Raw genomic sequence first — 22353 nt, 5'->3', positions numbered from 1 at the left:
TCTAGGTTGTTTGTGTTACCAATTAAGTATCTTGCTAATTTGTTAATCTAAATAATGATATCCCGTGTGTCCAATACTTCGAACATTTTTTTTCATTTTAAGTGATGCATACACACTTTGTGCATTGAATAAATCATTTCAGAATTGTAACCTGTACATTTGTAGCTAACTTGGTTTGACTGGTGTGTAGAGTTGGATTGTATAGACTGAACAGTGGCAGATGGGGGAGTATTTGTATCATTTTTGTTTGGGTTTACGAATGTAAAGTAACTGATCGCTATCTAGTTGAGCATATGAGCAGTTGTGCATGAGAAACAGTGTGGTTTGATTCAGCAATAAGAGACTTAACTTTGAATGCTGAACATCCCTCAGTAAGATGACCTTGAAATCCCTAATAATGAAATATGATTACACCCTGTTTCACTGTGAGCCAGCCGAAATCCTGCTGTACTTGAACGTGCCTGTGTGTTTGGCCAATGTTCTTTTGTGGGTCCTCTCTGAGATCTGACCTTTGAGAAAAAGTCTCCACTGATTTAAAAGGCTTAGACAGATAGATTGAGCTTTCCTCACTGCCAGACCAACTTTGCCTCAATTGCCAAGCAACGTTGCATTTTTTTTTTTTAAATACAGAACTTATCTAGTGTTCAGTGCATGTGTGTATCTGCTATTCTACAATGCTTTGATATTTCGATTTTTTACAGTACATTTTTGCAATATGCTTTGTATTGCGATAATATATAACGGCAAATGTCACCAAAAACATAATCGAATAACATAAACTTCTAGATAAAGTTTTTTCATCTTCATACTGTATCTTTCTCACTTCATTCCTTCCTTGTACTTTAGACATTTTTAGAAATAGAAATTGCAGCTGTCAAATAAAAATGTTTGCACAATCAATTCAATGTATTTTTTATTTTTTTGGTTATAAGCAGTTTTACAAAGAACAACCTTATAAACACCTTGATAAGCAAGTTAAAGGTGATACCATTTAGTTAGAATCTGTAATTATGTGATGAATCGTATTTATATTGTTATAGGAAAACGCACACATTTGCCATTAAAGTAACACTATGTAGTTTTTCAAGACCCTTATGATGGTACATCAACTTACAATAGGTTAAATGACATGTCTGCCATAGCCTGATGTGATCTGTATCGCTTTTACTTGCACTATGTAACTTCGGCTTTAGGGTAGTAACCGGAGCACAAAAAGAACAACAAAATTGGACTGCTTTACAGCATACGTCACTTTACCCACCACTTCCTCAAATTGTCAGTGGCCATTGTTGATTCCAAAGCCGGTGCTGGATAAACGGCGAGCATGCGTGCGACAGTAGGCTGTGGTAGGCTAAATTATTTACAACAGCCGTAATGGACAATTCCGCTTCCAACCTGTAGGGCGACCGCAGAGGAAAAGTTCCTTGGTGTTGCTCTAACAGTGTACGACTTGGAAGCTAGACGATGCTATGGAGTAATTTTTGTTGAGAAACAGCCTACTACACAATAATGCTAAGGAAAAAAATAAATAAATGATGAATAAATTAAGTAAATGATGACAGAAATATTTTTTATTTGCTGCTATCTCTTTAAATTAATAGAGTAGCTCTCGAGGCTTAAGGGACTGTGCTTGGTGAACCCATATCTTTCCTGCTCTAGCCTGTCGTTTGCAGAGAAGAGGACAATGTGTCTTCAGGTAATAGGTAGATAAGAACCTCACCTGGACGTTCTCATAAAAGAGCACGTCTGGGACCTTCATCTTCTCATCAGGGCTGTACACAGGAGCCGAGATGTTCCCAATGGTCAGAAGTCCATCTTTTACTGTGCCTAACAGGGGAGAGCAGAAATGAAAAGAAAACATTAGAGATTCTTCAAAAAGAGGTTTTTACCAGACAGTGACTACCTATCCAGCCATGTCACTGACCAGCTACTAGCCTCTTTTCTACACAAAGACAATCTATTTCCTCCCATCTACACTCTACATCTGATATCAAAGACTGTGAAACAGTGTCTTACAGACAGTGGGGAAAATGGGACAAAAATATCAGGGCAGGCAACAATTACTGAGGAACCAATGAAGCTGACTGAGCCTGGTTTGTGTGAAATTTAAAACTGAATTGAGAAGGACTTTTAAAATTTAGCAAGATGCAAAATTGTAATTTGAATTCAAATGTAAGGAAGTGGTGAAAGTAGTCAAAGATAATACATCTGAGCCCATAAACATGTGATCATACACATAACAAATTGGGTACAAACAAAACCTATAGAAATTTGTAAATAATTTATAATTATATAATAGTTATGCAGTATTGAATATCTTTAATATCTTTTTATCTTTTAATAATCTAACAATGGTGGAAGAATGCTATAAGTTACCGAAAAGTCTATAATAGATACAAATGTAGGCAATATTTCTTTTCACATTTTAAAAACGACATGTTATGGTGCTGCACGTGTTGGTTTTCTGGTAGTATTGAACTGACTTGCAAAACATATTCTTCATATAAGAGAATAAAGTCAAAATTAGTCAAAATTAATGATTTTGTGTTTATAAAACCCAGTTAATTACCCAGACTACCGAAATTCCTCTATCGTATCAAGTTGAATTTCTTAGTATAATAATTCAACATCCTGTGGATCATGGTCCAATGAAATGAAAATTCTTATGGACTATAATAGTAACTCTGAATTTTGCTTAGCCCTGGTCTGAACTGGTGTTGCAGTGTAACTTACAGGTGTAGAGATGGTTCTGTTCTGATGCTGGGTCAGGCTGATCCTCTATTGAGCAGTTCATAAGACTCTTCTGAAGAGACGAGCGAGCCAGGCTGGGCAGAAACCTACAAAAATAATTCATTCATCATGCATTTCAAATCAACTTTTGCAATATATGGCTCAGTGTGCATCGTCCTATAAAGATTGGTACAAAAAATTATTAAAAAAAACGCAGCATGTTTATATTGTCCCATTTAAACTTAAATGGCCAAATTTAAAAATATTTGTAAAGTAAAAATATTTTACCCTTTATCAAACCACTTTGTTGGCACCACTATTTTTTAATTGGCCATTAAAATTTTATATTGGACAATATAATATACTGCTCTAACGAAAATTAAAATTTTGAGCATGTTTTACTGTACCAACTGTACCATTTTACTGTACCATTAAACTTAGCATATAGGACAATGCACACTGAGCCATATATTGTGCCATCAGCCCAATTTGCAGCATGATTTCTTTGGTTGCCACAGAGAATGCTTTAAGCGGACATAAGGCCCCGATATTAAAGGTACTGTGCTAAAGAAAGCCAAATTTGAGCAAACAGATCTCCATTAATTCATCCACATCCATGCTCTCGTTTGATTGCGGTGACGCACAAAGGAAATAGCTTCTAGTCAGAGCCGTCTTTTAATGCGGTGCAACATGAATGAGTTTGAGTTTGTCTACCTGGACAGACAGGCTTTGTTAACAGCGTGGGCAACACTCTCCTGTGGATACTGGGAAAGACGCCGACAGATTCTCAGCAGCTGCCTGGTGGACAATGAAGAAGCAAGGGACAGGGCCTGGACATGGCACAAAAAACATTTCCACTTCATCTCACACAAACCACAGAACAAAACCCCTATAATGGGGAAAAAAATATGAATCAAGTCTACCAAAAAAGTAGGACAATCACTATTGTGCTCTAATACAACAATATATTTAGGGTTTCTGGGACAGAAAACACTAGTAAACAGCAGTGTAAGCAGTTACTAAACAAGAAACCATATGTGGTGTTTTATAAAAAACCCTTAACAAATGTGCTGATAAGAACCTCCAGTCTATAAGCCCCTTTTCCACCAACGCATTTTGAGAGCCGGTTCGGAGGCGGTGCCTGCGGGCGAACCAGTTCTTTGTGTTTCTACAGCCAAAGAACCGGTTCTCGGCCAGGAGAACTGGTTCCAAAGCGGCACCAACTCTTTGCCGGACTAGAACCGTTCTTTTACCACGCCATGCTTACGTCGGGGGCTGGGGCGGGTTTAGATGGGTTCTAAACATCTTTTCTGACCATAATAAAGGATCGCAAAGCCAAGAGAAACATTTGCAGAAACACGATGGAGTCCGCCTTTGTAATATTTATGCTAGAAGTTAACGCAAGCGTTTCTATTTTTGTAATTTTTTTATTGAAGACATTATAAGTAAAGAAGAAAACAGTCACAATATAGAACAAATAAATGGAAAGAAAAAAAGACACAAGACAGGGGTACATAACTTATCAGAAAAGATTACATATCAAACGAAAAGATTAAAAGACTTACATATTTCAATTGTTTTTAAAGCTTTCTTGGTACACGAGTTAGAGATAATCCGAAAGTAATGTATTTGCAAGCGTTTCTAGCTAAGACGTATGGCGACGTACACAGTGACGTAACGACGTCGTTCCCTGGGCGCTCTAGTCAGTGGAAAAACAAACAGGTTCTGAAGCGGTTCGCAAGTTGAACCAACTCCGAACCAAATTTGAACCAGCATCAGTTCCGAACCCGTTCTTTTTTGGTGGAAAGGGGGTATATATGACTCTGCTCTCTGACCACTGGAGTCAAGAATTGGGGCACAATCTCTCTTTGCTCCATGTATGTGGTGAAGGAATTAACACCAGCCTCTGCTTTTTTTAAAGGATTTAGGGACCTAACATTGGGTCATCGGCTCACCGTTGGATCGTTGGATTTTCTCAGGCTGTGAGTCAGGTGTTGCAGCTGCTCCACTGCTTCTTTGGGAACATTTGGGATCTGTTATTAAAAAAAGACATAACACAAAACTCAAACCTAGACAGAAAGGGTCAGAGCTAAAATTGCATTTGATTCATGTTGAGTGTGAGCAAGCATATTTAATCAAACACCACACTAGGTTAGACAATTAGTCTGAAGGTGATGTGACTGACCATGCCCTGGAGAATGGCCGTTTCCTCTGCCTTGGCCAGTGGTTTGATGGTGTGAAAGAGAAACATGGTGAGAATCTCTGGGCCGAGCCACTGCTGAGTGGCGCTCCCGACCTGAGGAGGCTCGGCTAGGGCGATGATCCTGAACGACGGGTGGATTGGGAAGATGGATCTGTGGAGAAGATAGCAGTTATAACTGGTTTCTTATTTACATCAAGCAGTCTCTTTATCAATTCGTAACCCATACTGGAATAGTAATACAAACAATCAACAATTTTAATGCTACCTAAGCATTAAAGTATTCTAATTCACAACGTGGAAACAAAGAACTAAAGAAGAGTGTACTCAAATCAATTAATGCAAAGTTGGCTGTGGATTATCCTGCTTAAACCATGGTCATTTGCCAGCAGTGACAAGTTAACACCATTATTGATGTTTGCAGAGCAATATTTGACCAGAGGGATACAAATTATGGTTATTTTAGGCAGTTAAGCTACAGTATGTAAGATCTAACATTCTGCCTGTTTTGAATCAGACACAGTGCTAAAGTAGGGCTGTACGATTATATTTATTTGAATGAATGAATTACAGCATTCTGAATAAATTATTGAGTGAATTACCTACGTCAGTGGATCTGTCTTTATTAACAATGAAGCTGTATGTTTAATTACTTCATAGACAGCCATTACCCTATTGCTCCTGAGAAATATAATGTAGCGATTCAACTTTGAACCGCTCTCACTGTTATTACAAATAAAAAAAGACAACGTAAAGCTGCTTTGAAACAATCTGTATTGTGAAAAGCGGTATATACCACTAGGTGACTTGAATATCGAGCAACATGACGAGCAGGTGATCTGAAAACTATCATTAGCCACGGTGACTGTCAATCTTTGTTATTACGATTATGATATGTTCAGGGTTTGGCATAACCAAAGGCACCTGATCATTGATGACGATATGAGAACAAGATGAGGTGAAGCCAGTCCATTCATCTGTCAAAGTGAATAGGATATGCCCATGTCAAGATCTGTGCCCTCGCTGATCTCTGGCACACTGATATTGTATCCCTGACAATAGTTTGTGCTCGAGCTGCATCGCCACCTAATCCCACTGGACAGCTCCGTCTATTTATAAACTGTGAAGCACACTGCATGAAATGCAGAGATACACCTACTGACAGCGAGAGTGATCGAGATTCTTCATTATCACACCATTTTAGATCTTCATCAGATCAACTGCCTCCTGTTGCCTAGCAACGCCTTCCTGCCTTCCAAGTCCACGTCCCTGGATTCAAAGACACCAGCTCCACTTTCTTCCATTTACACATCATTACTGAATGTACCACTTGTTAGCAATAATCATACACAGGTGCACTGCTATAATCTTTACTTATAACACTGAATGTGTTACTGAGAAAACTAGAGGAAACACCATTTATCCAAACGAGGTTAAGTGACCAGGGGCTGCCATGTTAAGCAACAAAACAAAAGAGTGAATTCCATGTGACTACATCAACTTAAGCCATATAATAGGTTTGTGTGAGGAAATTATCCACTGTAAAATCTGTAAGAATTTAATTCGTGGTCATTTATGTCATCATTTAGACCTTTTAATGATATAAATGCAGTTGAGAACCAATTTGCTTTAAACAATTTACATGGACAAGAGATGTTTTGTGATGCTGAAACACAAAAAGCCTGAGAGTGAAATGGAAAGGCAGACCCAGATACTAATAATAGTTAATTCTGTGAGAGCCCTATTCAGTGTTGACCTCAAGAGGTCAAAGGCTCCAGCCCTGCCCACGCAGCCAAGCAAAGTGTGACTTTCAGAGGCGTCATTAATAGGCTTGAGCAGTGAGGAGGGTGTATTTGAGCCGGAGCCTGACAGAAACAGAGGCTCGATAATTAGGAGCAGTATTGGAACCACATGAAGAGACCACAAGTGAAGTCTGAGACATCGACTAGAAACACAGGAAGAGGAAGTGGCTTTATTTCAACCTCAGACGCGCCACCACAAACATCCTTCCTACACGTCTAGGTGGGGCTCCACCAGCAGGACACAAATATACATATAACAGCACTGATTTCTTCACCAACAGATTCACAGATGTGTCATTTCACTGACCAGGTATATCTATGGTTATGGTTACAATAAAACCATGTCATCTAATGGTCCATCCATGAGAAATTTAGTAAAGATAGAAAACGAAGCCATTCGAACGAAGAAAATATTTCAGGACAGTGTTATATTAGTATAATTGAGATATTGTATATAATGTATATACAAAGTGCTGGTCAAAATTATCATCCCCCTTGTTAAATATGATCAAAGATAGCTGTAAACTGCATTGTTTATCCTTTTGATATTTCAGAAATCTAACCTTTTATAGATCAGAGACCATTCCTCCAAACAGAATCTATCCAGATTCCAAGATCCATGTTGGCGCTTCTTCTCTTCGGTTCAGCCCACAGGGATAAAAAAGTACCCCTTGCGTAAAATGAACCACTCTCCTCTATCTTCAATGATGTCGGCCTAATTTTCTGCCAGAGGTCCTGGACATCAGATACACGGCGTCATGGATTCGATCAAATACCAACAGATATAAAAAAATAAATAAAAAAAAACCTGACAACCTCTGCGAGAAATCGTATAATGGGCCATGTTTGGATTTTACATCAGGATAGTGATCCAAAAACAACATCAAAATCAAAACAAAAATCTGTCATTGAGCACAAAACTAAGGATCTGCAATGGCCATCCCAACCCCTGACCTGAACCCTATAGAAGATGACTGGGCTGAACTGAAAAGAAGAAGCACCAACAAGGATCTGGAGAGATTCTGTATGGAGGAATGGTCTCTGATCTCTTGTCAGTTGTTCTCCAAACACATCAGGCATTATGGAAGAAGGCTCAGAGCTTCTATCTCGGAAAAAGGAGGTTGCAAAAAGTATTTAATAAAAGGGGGCAAATAATTGTTCCCAAAGTGTTTTGGAGAAAAACATTCTTATTTCATATTGTGATTTCCCCCCACTTTCAGTTATTTTACTTCAATGAAAGGTTAGCTTTTTGTATATATACAGTATATACTGTATATACACAGTATTATTAGGGCCCGAGCACTAACAGTGCGAGGACCCTATTGAAACTGTTAGGATTATTTTTTTTTTTCTTTTTTCTGCAAAGTAAGCGCCATTTTCTTGGCCGCAACATGCTCAAAAACTCACCAAATTTGGCACGCATGTCAGGACTGGTGAAAAATTTCGTATTTTGTGGGTTTCGCAGATGGGCGTGGCAAAATGGCTCGCTAGCGCCACCTAGAAAATTGGAAAAAATTAGCCCCTCGTCCACGTTCAACCTACATGCACGAAATTTGGTGGGGACATGTATCATATCAAGACGCACAAAAAAGCCTCAAGAACCCATACCATAAACTCGACAGGAAGTCTGCCATTTTGAATTTGGCGGCCATTTTTGGACGATTTACACACTCCGTACTTTAACGAACTCCTCCTAGGGATTTAGTCGGATCAACTTCAAATTTCTGCTGTGCCTTCTAAAGGCATTGACGATGTAAAGTTGTGCTATCTGCGCGTTTTCATCGATGGGCGTGTCCGTGGCGTCGATGATTCGCCATGAAACAGGAAGTTGTAGTAACTTGGCTGTAAATGCCCAGATCTGCACGAAATTTTACACATTTTAAAGAGTCCCGCCCTGAACAAATCTACATGCCGACATTCACCCTAAGTCGTAGCGCCACCTGCTGGCAATAGGAAGTGACCTTTAACGTAGCAGCCCCCGCCATATGTTTGACCGACATGTACGAAATTTCTGTGGTACATCTACCATGACCAGACGTACAAAAAAGCCTCAAGAACCTATACCCTAAACTCGACAGGAAGTCCGCCATTTTGAATTTGGCGACCGATTTGGGATGATTTACACACTCCGTACTTTAACGAACTCCTCCTAGGGATTTAGTAGGATCAACTTCAAATTTCTGCTGTGCCTTCTAAAGGCATTGACGATGTAAAGTTGTGCTATCTGCGTGTTTTCGTCGATGGGCGTGTCCGTGGCGTCGATGATTCGCCATGAAACAGGAAGTTGTAGTAACTTGGCTGTAAATGCCCAGATCTGCACGAAATTTTAGACATTTGACACGATTCCCACCCTGAACAAATCTACATGCCGACATTCACCCACAGTCATAGCGCCACCTACTGGCAACAGGAAGTGTCCTTTAACGAAGCAGCCCCCATCGCATGTTTGAGCGACATGTAGGAAATTTCTGTGGTACATCTACCATGTCAAGACGCACAAAAAAGTCTCTTGGAGCGATGCCCTAAACTCAACAGGAAGTCAGCCATTTCTAATTTTACCGCCATTTTTGGATGATTTACTCATTACATACTTTAACTAACTCCACCTAGGCATTTAGTCAGATCGACTTCAAATTTCTGCTGTACCTTCTAAAGGCATTGACGATGTAAAGTTGTGCTATCTGCGTGTTTTCGTCGATGGGCGTGTCCGTGGCGTCGATGATTCGCCATGAAACAGGAAGTTGTAGTAACTTGGCTGTAAATGCCCAGATCTGCACGAAATTTTAGACATTTGACACGATTCCCACCCTGAACAAATCTACATGCCGACATTCACCCACAGTCATAGCGCCACCTACTGGCAACAGGAAGTGTCCTTTAACGAAGCAGCCCCCATCGCATGTTTGAGCGACATGTAGGAAATTTCTGTGGTACATCTACCATGTCAAGACGCACAAAAAAGTCTCTTGGAGCGATGCCCTAAACTCAACAGGAAGTCAGCCATTTCTAATTTTACCGCCATTTTTGGATGATTTACTCATTACATACTTTAACTAACTCCACCTAGGCATTTAGTCAGATCGACTTCAAATTTCTGCTGTACCTTCTAAAGGCATTGACGATGTAAAGTTGTGCTATCTGCGTGTTTTCGTCGATGGGCGTGTCCGTGGCGTCGATGATTCGCCATGAAACAGGAAGTTGTAGTAACTTGGCTGTAAATGCCCAGATCTGCACGAAATTTTAGACATTTGACACGATTCCCACCCTGAACAAATCTACATGCCGACATTCACCCACAGTCATAGCGCCACCTACTGGCAACAGGAAGTGTCCTTTAACGAAGCAGCCCCCATCGCATGTTTGAGCGACATGTAGGAAATTTCTGTGGTACATCTACCATGTCAAGACGCACAAAAAAGTCTCTTGGAGCGATGCCCTAAACTCAACAGGAAGTCAGCCATTTCTAATTTTACCGCCATTTTTGGATGATTTACTCATTACATACTTTAACTAACTCCACCTAGGCATTTAGTCAGATCGACTTCAAATTTCTGCTGTACCTTCTAAAGGCATTGACGATGTAAAGTTGTGCTATCTGCGTGTTTTCGTCGATGGGCGTGTCCGTGGCGTCGATGATTCGCCATGAAACAGGAAGTTGTAGTAACTTGGCTGTAAATGCCCAGATCTGCACGAAATTTTAGACATTTGACAAGAGTACCGCCCTGAACATATCTAAATGCCGACATGCACCCACAGTCATACCGCCACCTGCTGGCAACAGAAAGTGACCTTTAATGAAGCAGCGTAGCACATTCACAGCCGCACCGGCTGAGCTCCAGAATATGCAACGCAGCGGCCTCACACCCCGACGTGCTACAGGTGCGAGGGCCCGCCCATCGCTGCTTGCAGCTTTAATTAGGGCCCGAGCACTAACAGTGCGAGGACCCTATTGAAACTGTTAGGATTATTTTTTTTTTTCTTTTTTCTGCAAAGTAAGTGCCATTTTCGGGGCCGCAACATGCTCAAAAACTCACCAAATTTGGCATGCATGTCAGGACTGGTGAAAAATTTCGTATTTTGTGGGTTTCGCGGATGGGCGGGGCAAAATGGCACGCTAGCGCCACCTAGAAAATTAGAAAAAATTAGCCCCTCGTCCACGTTCAACCTACATGCACAAAATTTGGTGGGGACGTGTATCATATCAAGACGCACAAAAAAGCCTCAAGAACCCATACCCTAAACTCGACAGGAGGTCCGCCATTTTGAATTTGGCGGCCATTTTTGGACGATTTACAGACTCCGTACTTTAACGAACTCCTCCTAGGGATTTAGTCGGATCGACTTAAAATTTCTGCTGTGCCTTCTAAAGGCATTGACGATGTAAAGTTGTGCTATCTGCGCGTTTTCGTCGATGGGCGTGTGCGTGGCGTCGAAGATTCGCCATGAAACAGGAAGTTGTAGTAACTTGGCTGTAAATGCCCAGATCTGCACGAAATTTTACACATTTGACAAGAGTCCCACCCTGAACAAATCTACATGCCGACATTCACCCACAGTCATAGCGCCACCTGCTGGCAACAGGAAGTGACCTTTAACGAAGCAGCCCCCGCCACTTGTTTGACCGAAATGTACGAAATTTCTGTGGTACATCTACCATGACCAGACGCACAAAAAAGCCTCAAGAACCCATACCCTAAACTCGACAGGAAGTCCGCCATTTTGAATTTGGCGCCCATTTTGGGACGATTTACACACTCCGTACTTTAACGAACTCCTCCTAGGGATTTAGTCGGATCGACTTAAAATTCCTGCTGTGCCTTCTAAAGGCATTGACGATGTAAAGTTGTGCTATCTGCGCGTTTTCGTCGATGGGCGTGTCCGTGGCGTCGATGTTTCGCCATGAAACAGGAAGTTGTAGTAACTTGGCTATAAATGCCCATATCTGCAGGAAATTTTGCACATTTGACAAGAGTCCCGCCCTGAACAAATCTACATGCCGACATTCACCCACAGTCATAGCGCTACCTAGTGGCAAGAGGAAGTGACCTTTAAAGACGCAGCCCTCGCCACATGCTTGACCAACATGTACGAAATTTCTGTGGTACATCCACCATGTCCAGACGCACAGAAAAGTCTCTTGGAGCAATGCCCTACACGCAACAGGAAGTCAGCCATTTCTAATTTTACCGCCATTTTTGGATGATTTACTCATTACGTACTTTAACTAACTCCTCCTAGGGATTTAGTCGGATCGACTTCAAATTTCTGCTGTGCCTTCTAAAGGCATTGACGATGTAAAGTTGTGCTCTCTGCGCGTTTTCATCGATGGGCATGTCCGTGGCGTCGATGATTCGCCATGAAACAGGAAGTTGTAGTAACTTGGCTGTAAATGCCCAGATCTGAATGAAATTTGACACATTTGACAAGAGTCCAGCCCTGAACAAATCTACACGCCCGAATTCACCCTAAGTCATAGCGCCACCTGCTGGCAACAGGAAGTGACCTTTAACGAAGCAGCGAACCAAATTGACAGCCGCACCAGCTGAGCCGCAGAATATGCAACGCGGTCGCCTCACACCCCAACGCGCTACAGGTGCGAGGGCCCGCCCATCGCTGCTTGCAGCTTTAATTATTAGGGCCCGAGCACTAACAGTGCGAGGACCCTATTGAAACTGTTAGGATTATTTTTTTTTTTCTTTTTTCTGCAAAGTAAGTGCCATTTTCGGGGCCGCAACATGCTCAAAAACTCACCAAATTTGGCACGCATGTCAGGACTGGTGAAAAATTTCGTATTTTGTGGGTTTCGCGGATGGGCGGGGCAAAATGGCACGATAGCGCCACCTAGAAAATTGGAAAAAATTAGCCCCTCGTCCACGTTCAACCTACATGCACGAAATTTGGTGGGGACGTGTATCATATCAAGACGCACAAAAAAGCCTCAAGAACCCATACCCTAAACTCGACAGAATGTCCGCCATTTTGAATTTGGCGGCCATTTTTGGACGATTTACAGACTCCGTACTTTAACGAACTCCTCCTAGGGATTTAGTCGGATCGACTTAAAATTTCTGCTGTGCCTTCTAAAGGCATTGACGATGTAAAGTTGTGCTATCTGCGCGTTTTTGTCGATGGGCGTGTCCGTGGCGTCGAAGATTCGCCATGAAACAGGAAGTTGTAATAACTTGGCTGTAAATGCCCAGATCTGCACGAAATTTTACACATTTGACTAGAATCCCGCCCTGAAAAAATCTACATGCCGACATTCACCCTAAGTCATAGCGCCACCTGCTGGCAACAGGAAGTGACCTTTAACGTAGCAGCCCCCGCCATATGTTTGACCGACATGTACGAAATTTCTGTGGTACATCTACCATGACCAGACGTACAAAAAAGCCTCAAGAATCCATACCCTAAACTCGACAGGAAGTCCGCCATTTTGAATTTGGCGACCGATTTGGGACGATTTACACACTCCGTACTTTAACAAACTCCTCCTAGGGATTTAGTCGGATCAACTTCAAATTTCTGCTGTACCTTCTAAAGGCATTGACGATGTAAAGTTGTGCTATCTGCGCGTTTTCGTCGATGGGTGTGTCCGTGGCGTCGATGATTCGCCATGAAACAGGAAGTTGTAGTAACTTGGCTGTAAATGCCCAGATCCGCACGAAATTTAACACGTTTGACAAGAGTCCCGCCCTGAACAAATCTACATGCCGACATTCACCCACAGTCATAGCACCACCTCCTGGCAACAGGAAGTGACCTTTAACGAAGCAGCGTAGCAAATGCACATCCGCACTGGCTGAGCTGCAGAAAATGCAACACGGCTGCCTCAGACCCCGACGTGCTACAGGTGCGAGGGCCCGCCCATCGCTGCTTGCAGCTTTAATTTTTTTTCTTTTTTCTTTTTTCTTTTTTCTGCAAAGTAAGCGCCATTTTCGGGGCCGCAACATGCTCAAAAACTCACCAAATTTGGCACGCATGTCAGGACTGGTGAAAAATTTCGTATTTTGTGGGTTTCGCGGATGGGCGTGGTAAAATGGCACGCTAGCGCCACCTAGAAAATTGGAAAAAATTAGCCCCTCGTCCACGTGCAACCTACATGCACGAAATTTGGTGGGGACGTGTATCATATCAAGACGCACAAAAAAGCCTCAAGAATCCATACCATAAACTCGACAGGAAGTCCGCCATTTTGAATTTGGCGGCCATTTTTGGACGATTTACACACTCCGTACTTTAACGAACTCCTCCTAGGGATTTAGTCGGATCGACTTCAAATTTCTGCAGTGCCTTCTAAAGGCATTGACGATGTAAAGTTGTGCTATCTGCGCGTTTTCGTCGATGGGCGTGTCCGTGGCGTCGATGATTCGCCATGAAACAGGAAGTTGTAGTAACTTGGCTGTAAATGCCCAGATCTGCACCAAATTTTACACATTTGACAAGAGTCCCACCCTGAACAAATCTACATGCTGACATTCACCCACAGTCATAGCGCCACCTGCTGGCAACAGGAAGTGACCTTAAACGAAGCAGCCCACGCCGCTTGTTTGACCAACATGTACGAAACTTCTGTGGTACATCTACCATGACCAGCCGCACAAAAAAGCCTCAAGAACCCATACCCTAAACTCGACAGGAAGTCCGCCATTTTGAATTTGGCGACCAATTTGAGACGATTTACACACTCCGTACTTTAACGAACTCCTCCTAGGGATTTAGTCGGATCAACTTCAAATTTCTACTGTACCTTCTAAAGGCATTGACGATGTAAAGTTGTGCTATCTGCGCGTTTTCGTCGATGGGCGTGTCCGTGGCGTCGATGATTCGCCATGAAACAGGAAGTTGTAGTAACTTGGCTGTAAATGCCCAGATCTGCACGAAATTTTACACATTTGACAAGAGTCCCGCCCTGAAAAAATCTACATGCCGACATTCACCCACATTCATAGCGACACCTAGTGGCAAGAGGAAGTGACTTTTAACAAAGCAGCCCCCGTCGCATGTTTGACCGACATGTACGAAATTTCTGTGGTACATCTACCATGTCCAGACGCACAGAAAAGTCTCTTGGAGCGATGCCCTAAACTCAACAGGAAGTCGGCCATTTCTAATTTTACCGCCATTTTTGGATGATTTACTCATTACGTACTTTAACAAACTCCTCCAAGGGATTTAGTCAGATCGACTTCAAATTTCGGCTGTCCCTTCTAAAGGCATTGATGATGTAAAGTTGTGCTATCTGCGCATTTTCGTTGATGGGCGTGTCCGTGGCGTCGATGATTCGCCATGAAACAGGAAGTTGTATTAACTTGGCTGTAAATGCCCAGATCTGCACTAAATTTTACACATTTGACAAGAGTCCCGCCCTGAACAAATCTACATGCCGACATTCACCCACAGTCATAGCGCCACCTGCTGGCAACAGGAAGTGACCTTTAATGAAGCGTGGTAAATTAACAGCCGCACCGGCTGAGCTCCAGAATATGCAACGCGGCCGCCTCACAACCCGACGTGCTACAGGTGCGAGGGCCCGCCCATCGCTGCTTGCAGCTTTAATTTTTTTTATTTTTTCTGCAAAGTAGGCGCCATTTTCGGGGCCACAACATGCTCAAAAACTCACCAAATTTGGCACTCTTGTCAGGACTGGTGAAAAATTTCGTATTTTGTGGGTTTCGCGGATGGGCGGGGCAAAATGGCTCGCTAGTGCCACCTAGAAAATTGGAAATAATTAGCCCCTCGTCCACGTTCAACCTACATGCACGAAATTTGGTGGGGACGTGTATCATATCAAGACGCACAAAAAAGCCTCAAGAACCCATACCCTAAACTCGACAGGAAGTCCGCCATTTTGAATTTGGCGGCCATTTTTGGACGATTTACACACTACATACTTTAACGAACTCCTCCTAGGGATTTAGTCAGATCGACTTCAAATTTCTGCTGTGCCTTCTAAAGGCATTGACGATGTAAAGTTTTGCTATCTGCGCGTTTTCGTCGATGGGCGTGTCCGTGGCGTCGAAGATTCGCCATAAAACAGGAAGTTGCAGTAACTTGGCTGTAAATGCTCAGATCTGCACGAAATTTTACACATTTGACAAGAGTCCCGCCCTGAACAAATCTACATGCCGACATTCACCCACAGTCATAGCGCCACCTGCTGGCAACAGGAAGTGACCTTTAATGAAGCAGCCCCCGCCGCTTGTTTGACCGACATGTACAAAATTTATGTGGTGCATCTACCATGACCAGACGCACAAAAAAGCCTCAAAAACCCATACCCTAAACTCGACAGGAAGTCCGCCATTTTGAATTTGGCGACCGATTTGGGAAGATTTACACACTCCGTACTTTAACGAACTCCTCCTAGGGATTTAGTCGGATCAACTTCAAATTTCTGCTGTACCTTCTAAAGGCATTGACGATGTAAAGTTGTGCTATCTGCGCGTTTTCGTCGATGGGCGTGTCCGTGGCGTCGATGATTCGCCATGAAACAGGAAGTTGTAGTAACTTGGCTGTAAATGCCCAGATCTGCACGAAATTTTACACATTTGACAAGAGTCCCGCCCTGAACAAATCTACATGCCGATATTCACTCACAGTCATAGCACCATCTGCTGGCAACAGGAAGTGAACTTTAATGAAGCAGCCCCCGCCGCTTGTTTGACCGACATGTACGAAATTTCTATGGTGCATCTACCATGACCAGACGCAGAAATAAGCCTCAAGAACCCATACCCTAAACTCGACAGGAAGTCCGCCATTTTGAATTTGGCGACCGATTTGGGAAGATTTACACACTCAGTACTTTAACAAACTCCTCCTAGGGATTTAGTCGGATCAACTTCAAATTTCTGCTGTACCTTCTAAAGGCATTGACGATGTAAAGTTGTGCTATCTGCGCGTTTTCGTCGATGGGTGTGTCCGTGGCGTCCATGATTCGCCATGAAACAGGAAGTTGTAGTAACTTGGCTGTAAATGCCCAGATCTGCACGAAATTTAACACGTTTGACAAGAGTCCCGCCCTGAACAAATCTACATGCCAACATTCACCCACAGTCATAGCGCCACCTCCTGGCAACAGGAAGTGACCTTTAACGTAGCAGCATAGTAAATGCACATCCGCACTGGCTGAGCTGCAGAAAATGCAACACGGCCGCCTCACACCCCGACGCGCTACAGGTGCGAGGGCCTGCCCATCGCTGCTTGCAGCTTTAATTAGGGCCCGAGCACTAACAGTGCGAGGACCCTATTGAAACTGTTAGGATTATTTATTTATTTTTTTTTTATTTTTTCTGCAAAGTAAGTGCCATTTTCGGGGCCGCAACATGCTCAAAAACTCACCAAATTTGGCACGGATGTCAGGACTGGTGAAAAATTTCGTATTTTGTGGGTTTCGCGGATGGGCGGGGCAAAATGGCACGCTAGCGCCACCTAGAAAATTGGAAAAAATTAGCCCCTCATCCACGTTCAACCTACATGCACGAAATTTGGTGGGGACGTGTATCATATCAAGACGCACAAAAAAGCCTCAAGAACCCATACCCTAAACTCGACAGGAGGTCCGCCATTTTGAATTTGGCGGCCATTTTTGGACGATTTACAGACTCCGTACTTTAACGAACTCCTCCTAGGGATTTAGTCGGATCGACTTAAAATTTCTGCTGTGCCTTCTTAAGGCATTGACGATGTAAAGTTGTGCTATCTGCGCGTTTTCGTCGATGGGCGTGTCCGTAGCGTCGAAGATTCGCCATGAAACAGGAAATTGTAGTAACTTGGCTGTAAATGCTCAGATCTGCACGAAATTTTACACATTTGACAAGAGTCCCGCCCTGAACAAATCTACATGCCGATATTCACCCACAGTCATAGCGCCATCTGCTGGCAACAGGAAGTGACCTTTAATGAAGCAGCCCCCGCCGCTTGTTTGACCGACATGTACGAAATTTCTGTGGTGCATCTACCATGACTAGACGCACAAAAAAGCCCCAAGAACCCATACCCTAAACTCGACAGGAAGTCCGCCATTTTGAATTTGGCCACCCATTTGGGAAGATTTACACACTCCGTACTTTAACGAACTCCTCCTAGGGATTTAGTCGGATCAACTTCAAATTTCTGCTGTACCTTCTAAAGGCATTGACGATGTAAAGTTGTGCTATCTGCGCATTTTCGGCGATGGGTGTGTCCGTGGCGTCGATGATTCGCCATGAAACAGGAAGTTGTAGTAACTTGGCTGTAAATGCCCAGATCCGCACGAAATTTAACACGTTTGACAAGACTCCCGCCCTAAACAAATCTACATGCCGACATTCACCCACAGTAATAGCGCCACCTTCTGGCAACAGGAAGTGACCTTTAACGAAGCAGCGTAGCAAATACACATCCGCACTGGCCGAGCTGCAGAAAATGCAACACGGCTGCCTCAGACCCCGACGTACTACAGGTGCGAGGGCCCGCCCATCGCTGCTTGCAGCTTTAATTAGCTTTTATTTTTACATTTTCTGTTTACATTTTTGCTGGTTGGGATCGAGTCTCCTAAACACCCTCCATAGATTTCCTTAGTCTATGAGGCACAGACTTTCAAATTGTGGGACATGATGAATCACCCACTCAAAAGTTGATTGCTGATTCTTCTGGACAACCAACAGACAAGAAACGCTGATTGCCATACTCACTTTCAAGCCGTTTCAAACCTATATGATTTTCTTGGAACACATAAGAAGAAATGCTAAAGACAGCGCTGGTCACTCTTTTTAGTGATCGCAATGAATGGAAACTCAGGCTTTCAAGTGTAAGAAATAATACAATAGTACCACAAAGAATTCTGGATTCATAGGATGTATGTGCTATATTTAAAGTCTTCCTAACAGGGATACAAACTCGTATGAACACCCTAAAGCAGACCTTTTTTTATATAGAAATAGAGAGGAAAAGTTTTTTTGGGGTTTTTTTTTTTAAACATACAAAAGTATAATAAAAATAAAAGTTGTTTCAGGACACATTAACATTGTTGTTGACCATATAACAACAACTATTACTATTATTATTAATAAATTTTTTAAATTATAAAAATGAAATCATTACAAAAATGTAACTTTAACAATATGATTGTACTGTAAAATAAAAATTAATAATAATTTTAATAATAATCATTTTACAGAAACAGTAAAACGTAGAGATCAACCTATGATCGGTTTAACCGATATTTTCCCCAATATTTAAGCATTTTTACATAATCTGATATCGGTTTTGCAATATCGGATTCACAGAGAAATGTTATGGGCATTTTTGAGAACCACACACAAGACAATAAAGCACTGCGTCTAAGGAAAAACCATTCAAAGGTGTTCACAGGTAAAGTAACTTGCTACCCGAATAGTTCACTAAAAAAAGAAAACTTTGTCATCATTTACTACTCATCCTCAAGTTGTTTCAAACCTGTATAAATGTATTTTTCTACTAAACACAAAAGATTTTGATGAATGTCGATTACCAAAGAGTTGATGTACTTGACCTTTTTCCTTCAAAATATCTTTTGTGTTGCACAGTCAAAAAGGTTTGGTTCAAGGGTGAGTAAATGATGACAGAATGTCTATTTTTATCCAACATCATGGAGTTCATTTGTTTCCCCCCCAAAAAAAGCACTGATCTAAGAAGTCTACAAGAGTGCTAAAACAATCCCGTACTGTATTTAAAAATAAAAGTCATACTCAGTGTTATTATCTTATAAAAATAAGACTGGAACTGTAAAATACTTTAGTTTATAACAGTAACCATAAGATGATGCTCCATAGCAACATAATATTGTAGTGCAAAATTTCTCAACCACTTAAAAAATTACACATCTGAAGACAAGGAAGGACAGAATGGAATAAACAGAAAGTGTAATGGTGCTAACTGACAAAACCTATAAAATCAGCCCTCGGATTAAATTGAGCTGGACCGTCTGGTGTGCAGTTTCCTGTTATTGCGGTCCTGAGATGAAAGCATCCATTGTCATGGCCTGAAATGCATCTCATCGTAACTCGGTGTTTCTCACAGACATGGACGAATGGTCTAGACTCGCTGTCACAAAGCTTGTTGGTCTGTGATAGTGTCTCTCTATAGAGATGATGTCACGGCAAGTTAATCAACACCTCCCATGTGGCTTTTCCGTGAGGTGTGTGTGGAGCCATCACAACACTCATTCATTCATGACTGCGGTTGCTTCAGGCTAACTGAGACAGAGAACTGGACGTGAAATATTGACTTATTGAGTGATCTGAATTCACACGAAACACTATTTTTTGCAAATCCATTTCAAGATCCATTCATATGTGGTTTGAAATCCTATTCAAATCTCATTTCTGAAAGTCCATTTTAGTATGATTACTCTGAAAGGATTTGACATAGCTTTTTTGCTAGTCACTTTTTTCCCATGTAAAACGCAAACACATCAGATGTCATTGCAGAAACCTACATTACAGAAAATGATTGTATAATGGAGGCATATCCGTGGTCCACACAACTCTTTGAATTTTAAGACCGGCAGAGATAGCAGCAGGGAATAAAGTCAAGCATGGAAAACTCCTACTGCTCTGCTTCATTAGATGCAGTCCAGCTTCACGGCTACACGTTAGGACCTTTCACACATGCAATCATTACTGGTGAATTCTTAGCTATTAAGCTAATTCCAAATTTATATCAATGGGTGATTTAAAGTTAAACTGATGCCAAATCCTCCAATTTGATTCTTTAAATCCCACATTAAAAGTAAGCTTAAGATTATTAGTAAGCTTACTAGGAATGATAGTAAATGTTTAGAAAATGGAGAAGTAATTTTAACTAATACCCCAGACCGATATCTGATGTTTTCAAGTGATATCAGTGATCATTGCTTTGTAGCATGTGTCTGGGAAAAGTGTACACACATACAACCTAGTGTGATGTGATTGAAACGGTCTTTTAAAATTTTTAATGAGCAAGCTTTTTTTACGTGATTTAGCTGCTGTCATTAATAGATATGCATGTTTGTGCAACTTGCAGGAGATTGAAAAGTTGCAAATAAGAACTTTTTCTTAAGTGACTTGCCTTGTTAAATAAAGGTTAAAGGGTTAGTTCACCCAAAAATAAAAATTCTGTCAGTATTTACTCACCCTCATGTTGTTCCAAACCTCTATGTGTTTATATGTTCTGCTGAACACAAAGGAAGATATTTGGAAGAATGTTATATCAAACAGATCTCATTCCCCATTGACTACCATAGTAGGAAAAATACATACTATGGTAGTCAATGGGGAATGAGATCTGTTTGATTAAAACATTCTTTCAAATATCTTCCCTTTGTGTTCAGCAGAACAAATAAACACATAGAGGTTTGGAACAACATGAGGGTGAGTATTGGTACCTTCGTGGTACATATTTGTACCATGAAGGTACCAATATGCACCCTTTAGGTACAAAAGTGTCCCTTTTGAAAAGGTACAGCCCCAGTGACGGCTTTTGTACCTTTTTTCTGAGAGTGGATAGAATTTTCATTTTTGGGTGAACTAACCCTTTAATACATGTGAATTACAGGTTAGAGATTGTGTGTCTCTAAACTGTGGAAAAGGAAAGGAAAAGAAAAGGATTACCGGCATGAGAGCGTACAGGACAGAACGTCAGAATGTTGACTTAAGAAGATTGCATTGGGCCAATAATAAAGCTCAATTGGAGCCGTTTACAGTAAGCTCCACTGCTTTTAATTGTTTTCCAACGTAAACACACAGTAGATGGACATTTGTCTGGAAAAATCAATCTGGTAATTTAACTTTACGGTTATTTACCGGGTCATAGAAACCAATGCAGATATTCCGGAAAACAAAAGAGCACAAATCAAGACTCATGTGATACACTGTGTGGACAGTCATCATTAATTTAGATCGGATTCCAATCACATACACAAATGATCAGATTTGGACTGACAGCTATATTTTTTTATGCATACTTTTTTTGATTGTGGTCTTTTTAGCTCTAACCTCGGACAGATTTCAATCACTATGTGATAGACAAAGTTTTCAAAACTGAATTGAAATTTATTGGATCTGCCGTCATCATCTGATTGCTTGGAGACGGTTCATACAAAGAAAGGTCTACTATGAATGTGCTAAATAATCTCCCCCATGAGTCGCAGTGCACACATACAGGTGTTGATTGGTGTGAGATTTCTATTTTGTTCCATGATTATAGCACACAGCACATGTTCCCTTATGTAAGTGCAGTTGTCACAGCGACGAATGCATAGATGGAAGGATTGTCATTGTATAGACGAAAGGCAGCTCTAATGAGAAATGTTACTGATAAGTGTTGGGTTCCCTTTCGAACGGTCATTCGTATTGCGTAACTATACGCTAAATAGAAAACTAGTCCCATGTAAGTACTTAATTTCTATTGCACACTTCTGATAAGCATTATCTCAGTTGGACATAAAAACGTTTACAAATTAATGAGAGCCTTGTTCCATTCCTAAGACCATTGTGTGTGTATCAAACATGAGTGTGTATTTAAAATGGGTCATTTATTTAGAAGAAATGTAAAATTATTTTTGAATTTTGAGCTTTTTAGACTGAGAAAAGCCAGAAAATGTATTTTTGGCTTATG

The 22353-nt window shown here is 41.5% G+C and overlaps 1 protein-coding gene across 1 annotated transcript in view; it reads right to left on the bottom strand.

Annotated features, from left to right (window-relative positions):
* The window catches only part of vwa8 (von Willebrand factor A domain containing 8), a 101929-nt gene that overhangs the window by 60377 nt on the left and 19199 nt on the right, over positions 1 to 22353 (bottom strand). The window contains exons 15-19 of the mRNA XM_039683601.2: positions 4916 to 5084; positions 4686 to 4763; positions 3445 to 3560; positions 2734 to 2837; positions 1721 to 1827 (exon numbers count right to left, since the gene is read on the bottom strand). Of these exons, the coding sequence (XP_039539535.2) occupies positions 1721 to 1827; positions 2734 to 2837; positions 3445 to 3560; positions 4686 to 4763; positions 4916 to 5084 (574 nt within the window). The remainder of the gene's footprint in view (positions 1 to 1720; positions 1828 to 2733; positions 2838 to 3444; positions 3561 to 4685; positions 4764 to 4915; positions 5085 to 22353) is intronic.

The sequence above is a fragment of the Pimephales promelas genome, chromosome 7, assembly GCF_988280905.1.
Source record: "Pimephales promelas chromosome 7, fPimPro1.hap1.1, whole genome shotgun sequence".
In the NCBI taxonomy this organism is placed as follows: Eukaryota; Metazoa; Chordata; class Actinopteri; order Cypriniformes; family Leuciscidae; genus Pimephales; species Pimephales promelas.
The sequence above is the reverse complement of the archived record's forward strand: the minus strand, read 5'-3'. Positions and strand labels throughout refer to the sequence as shown.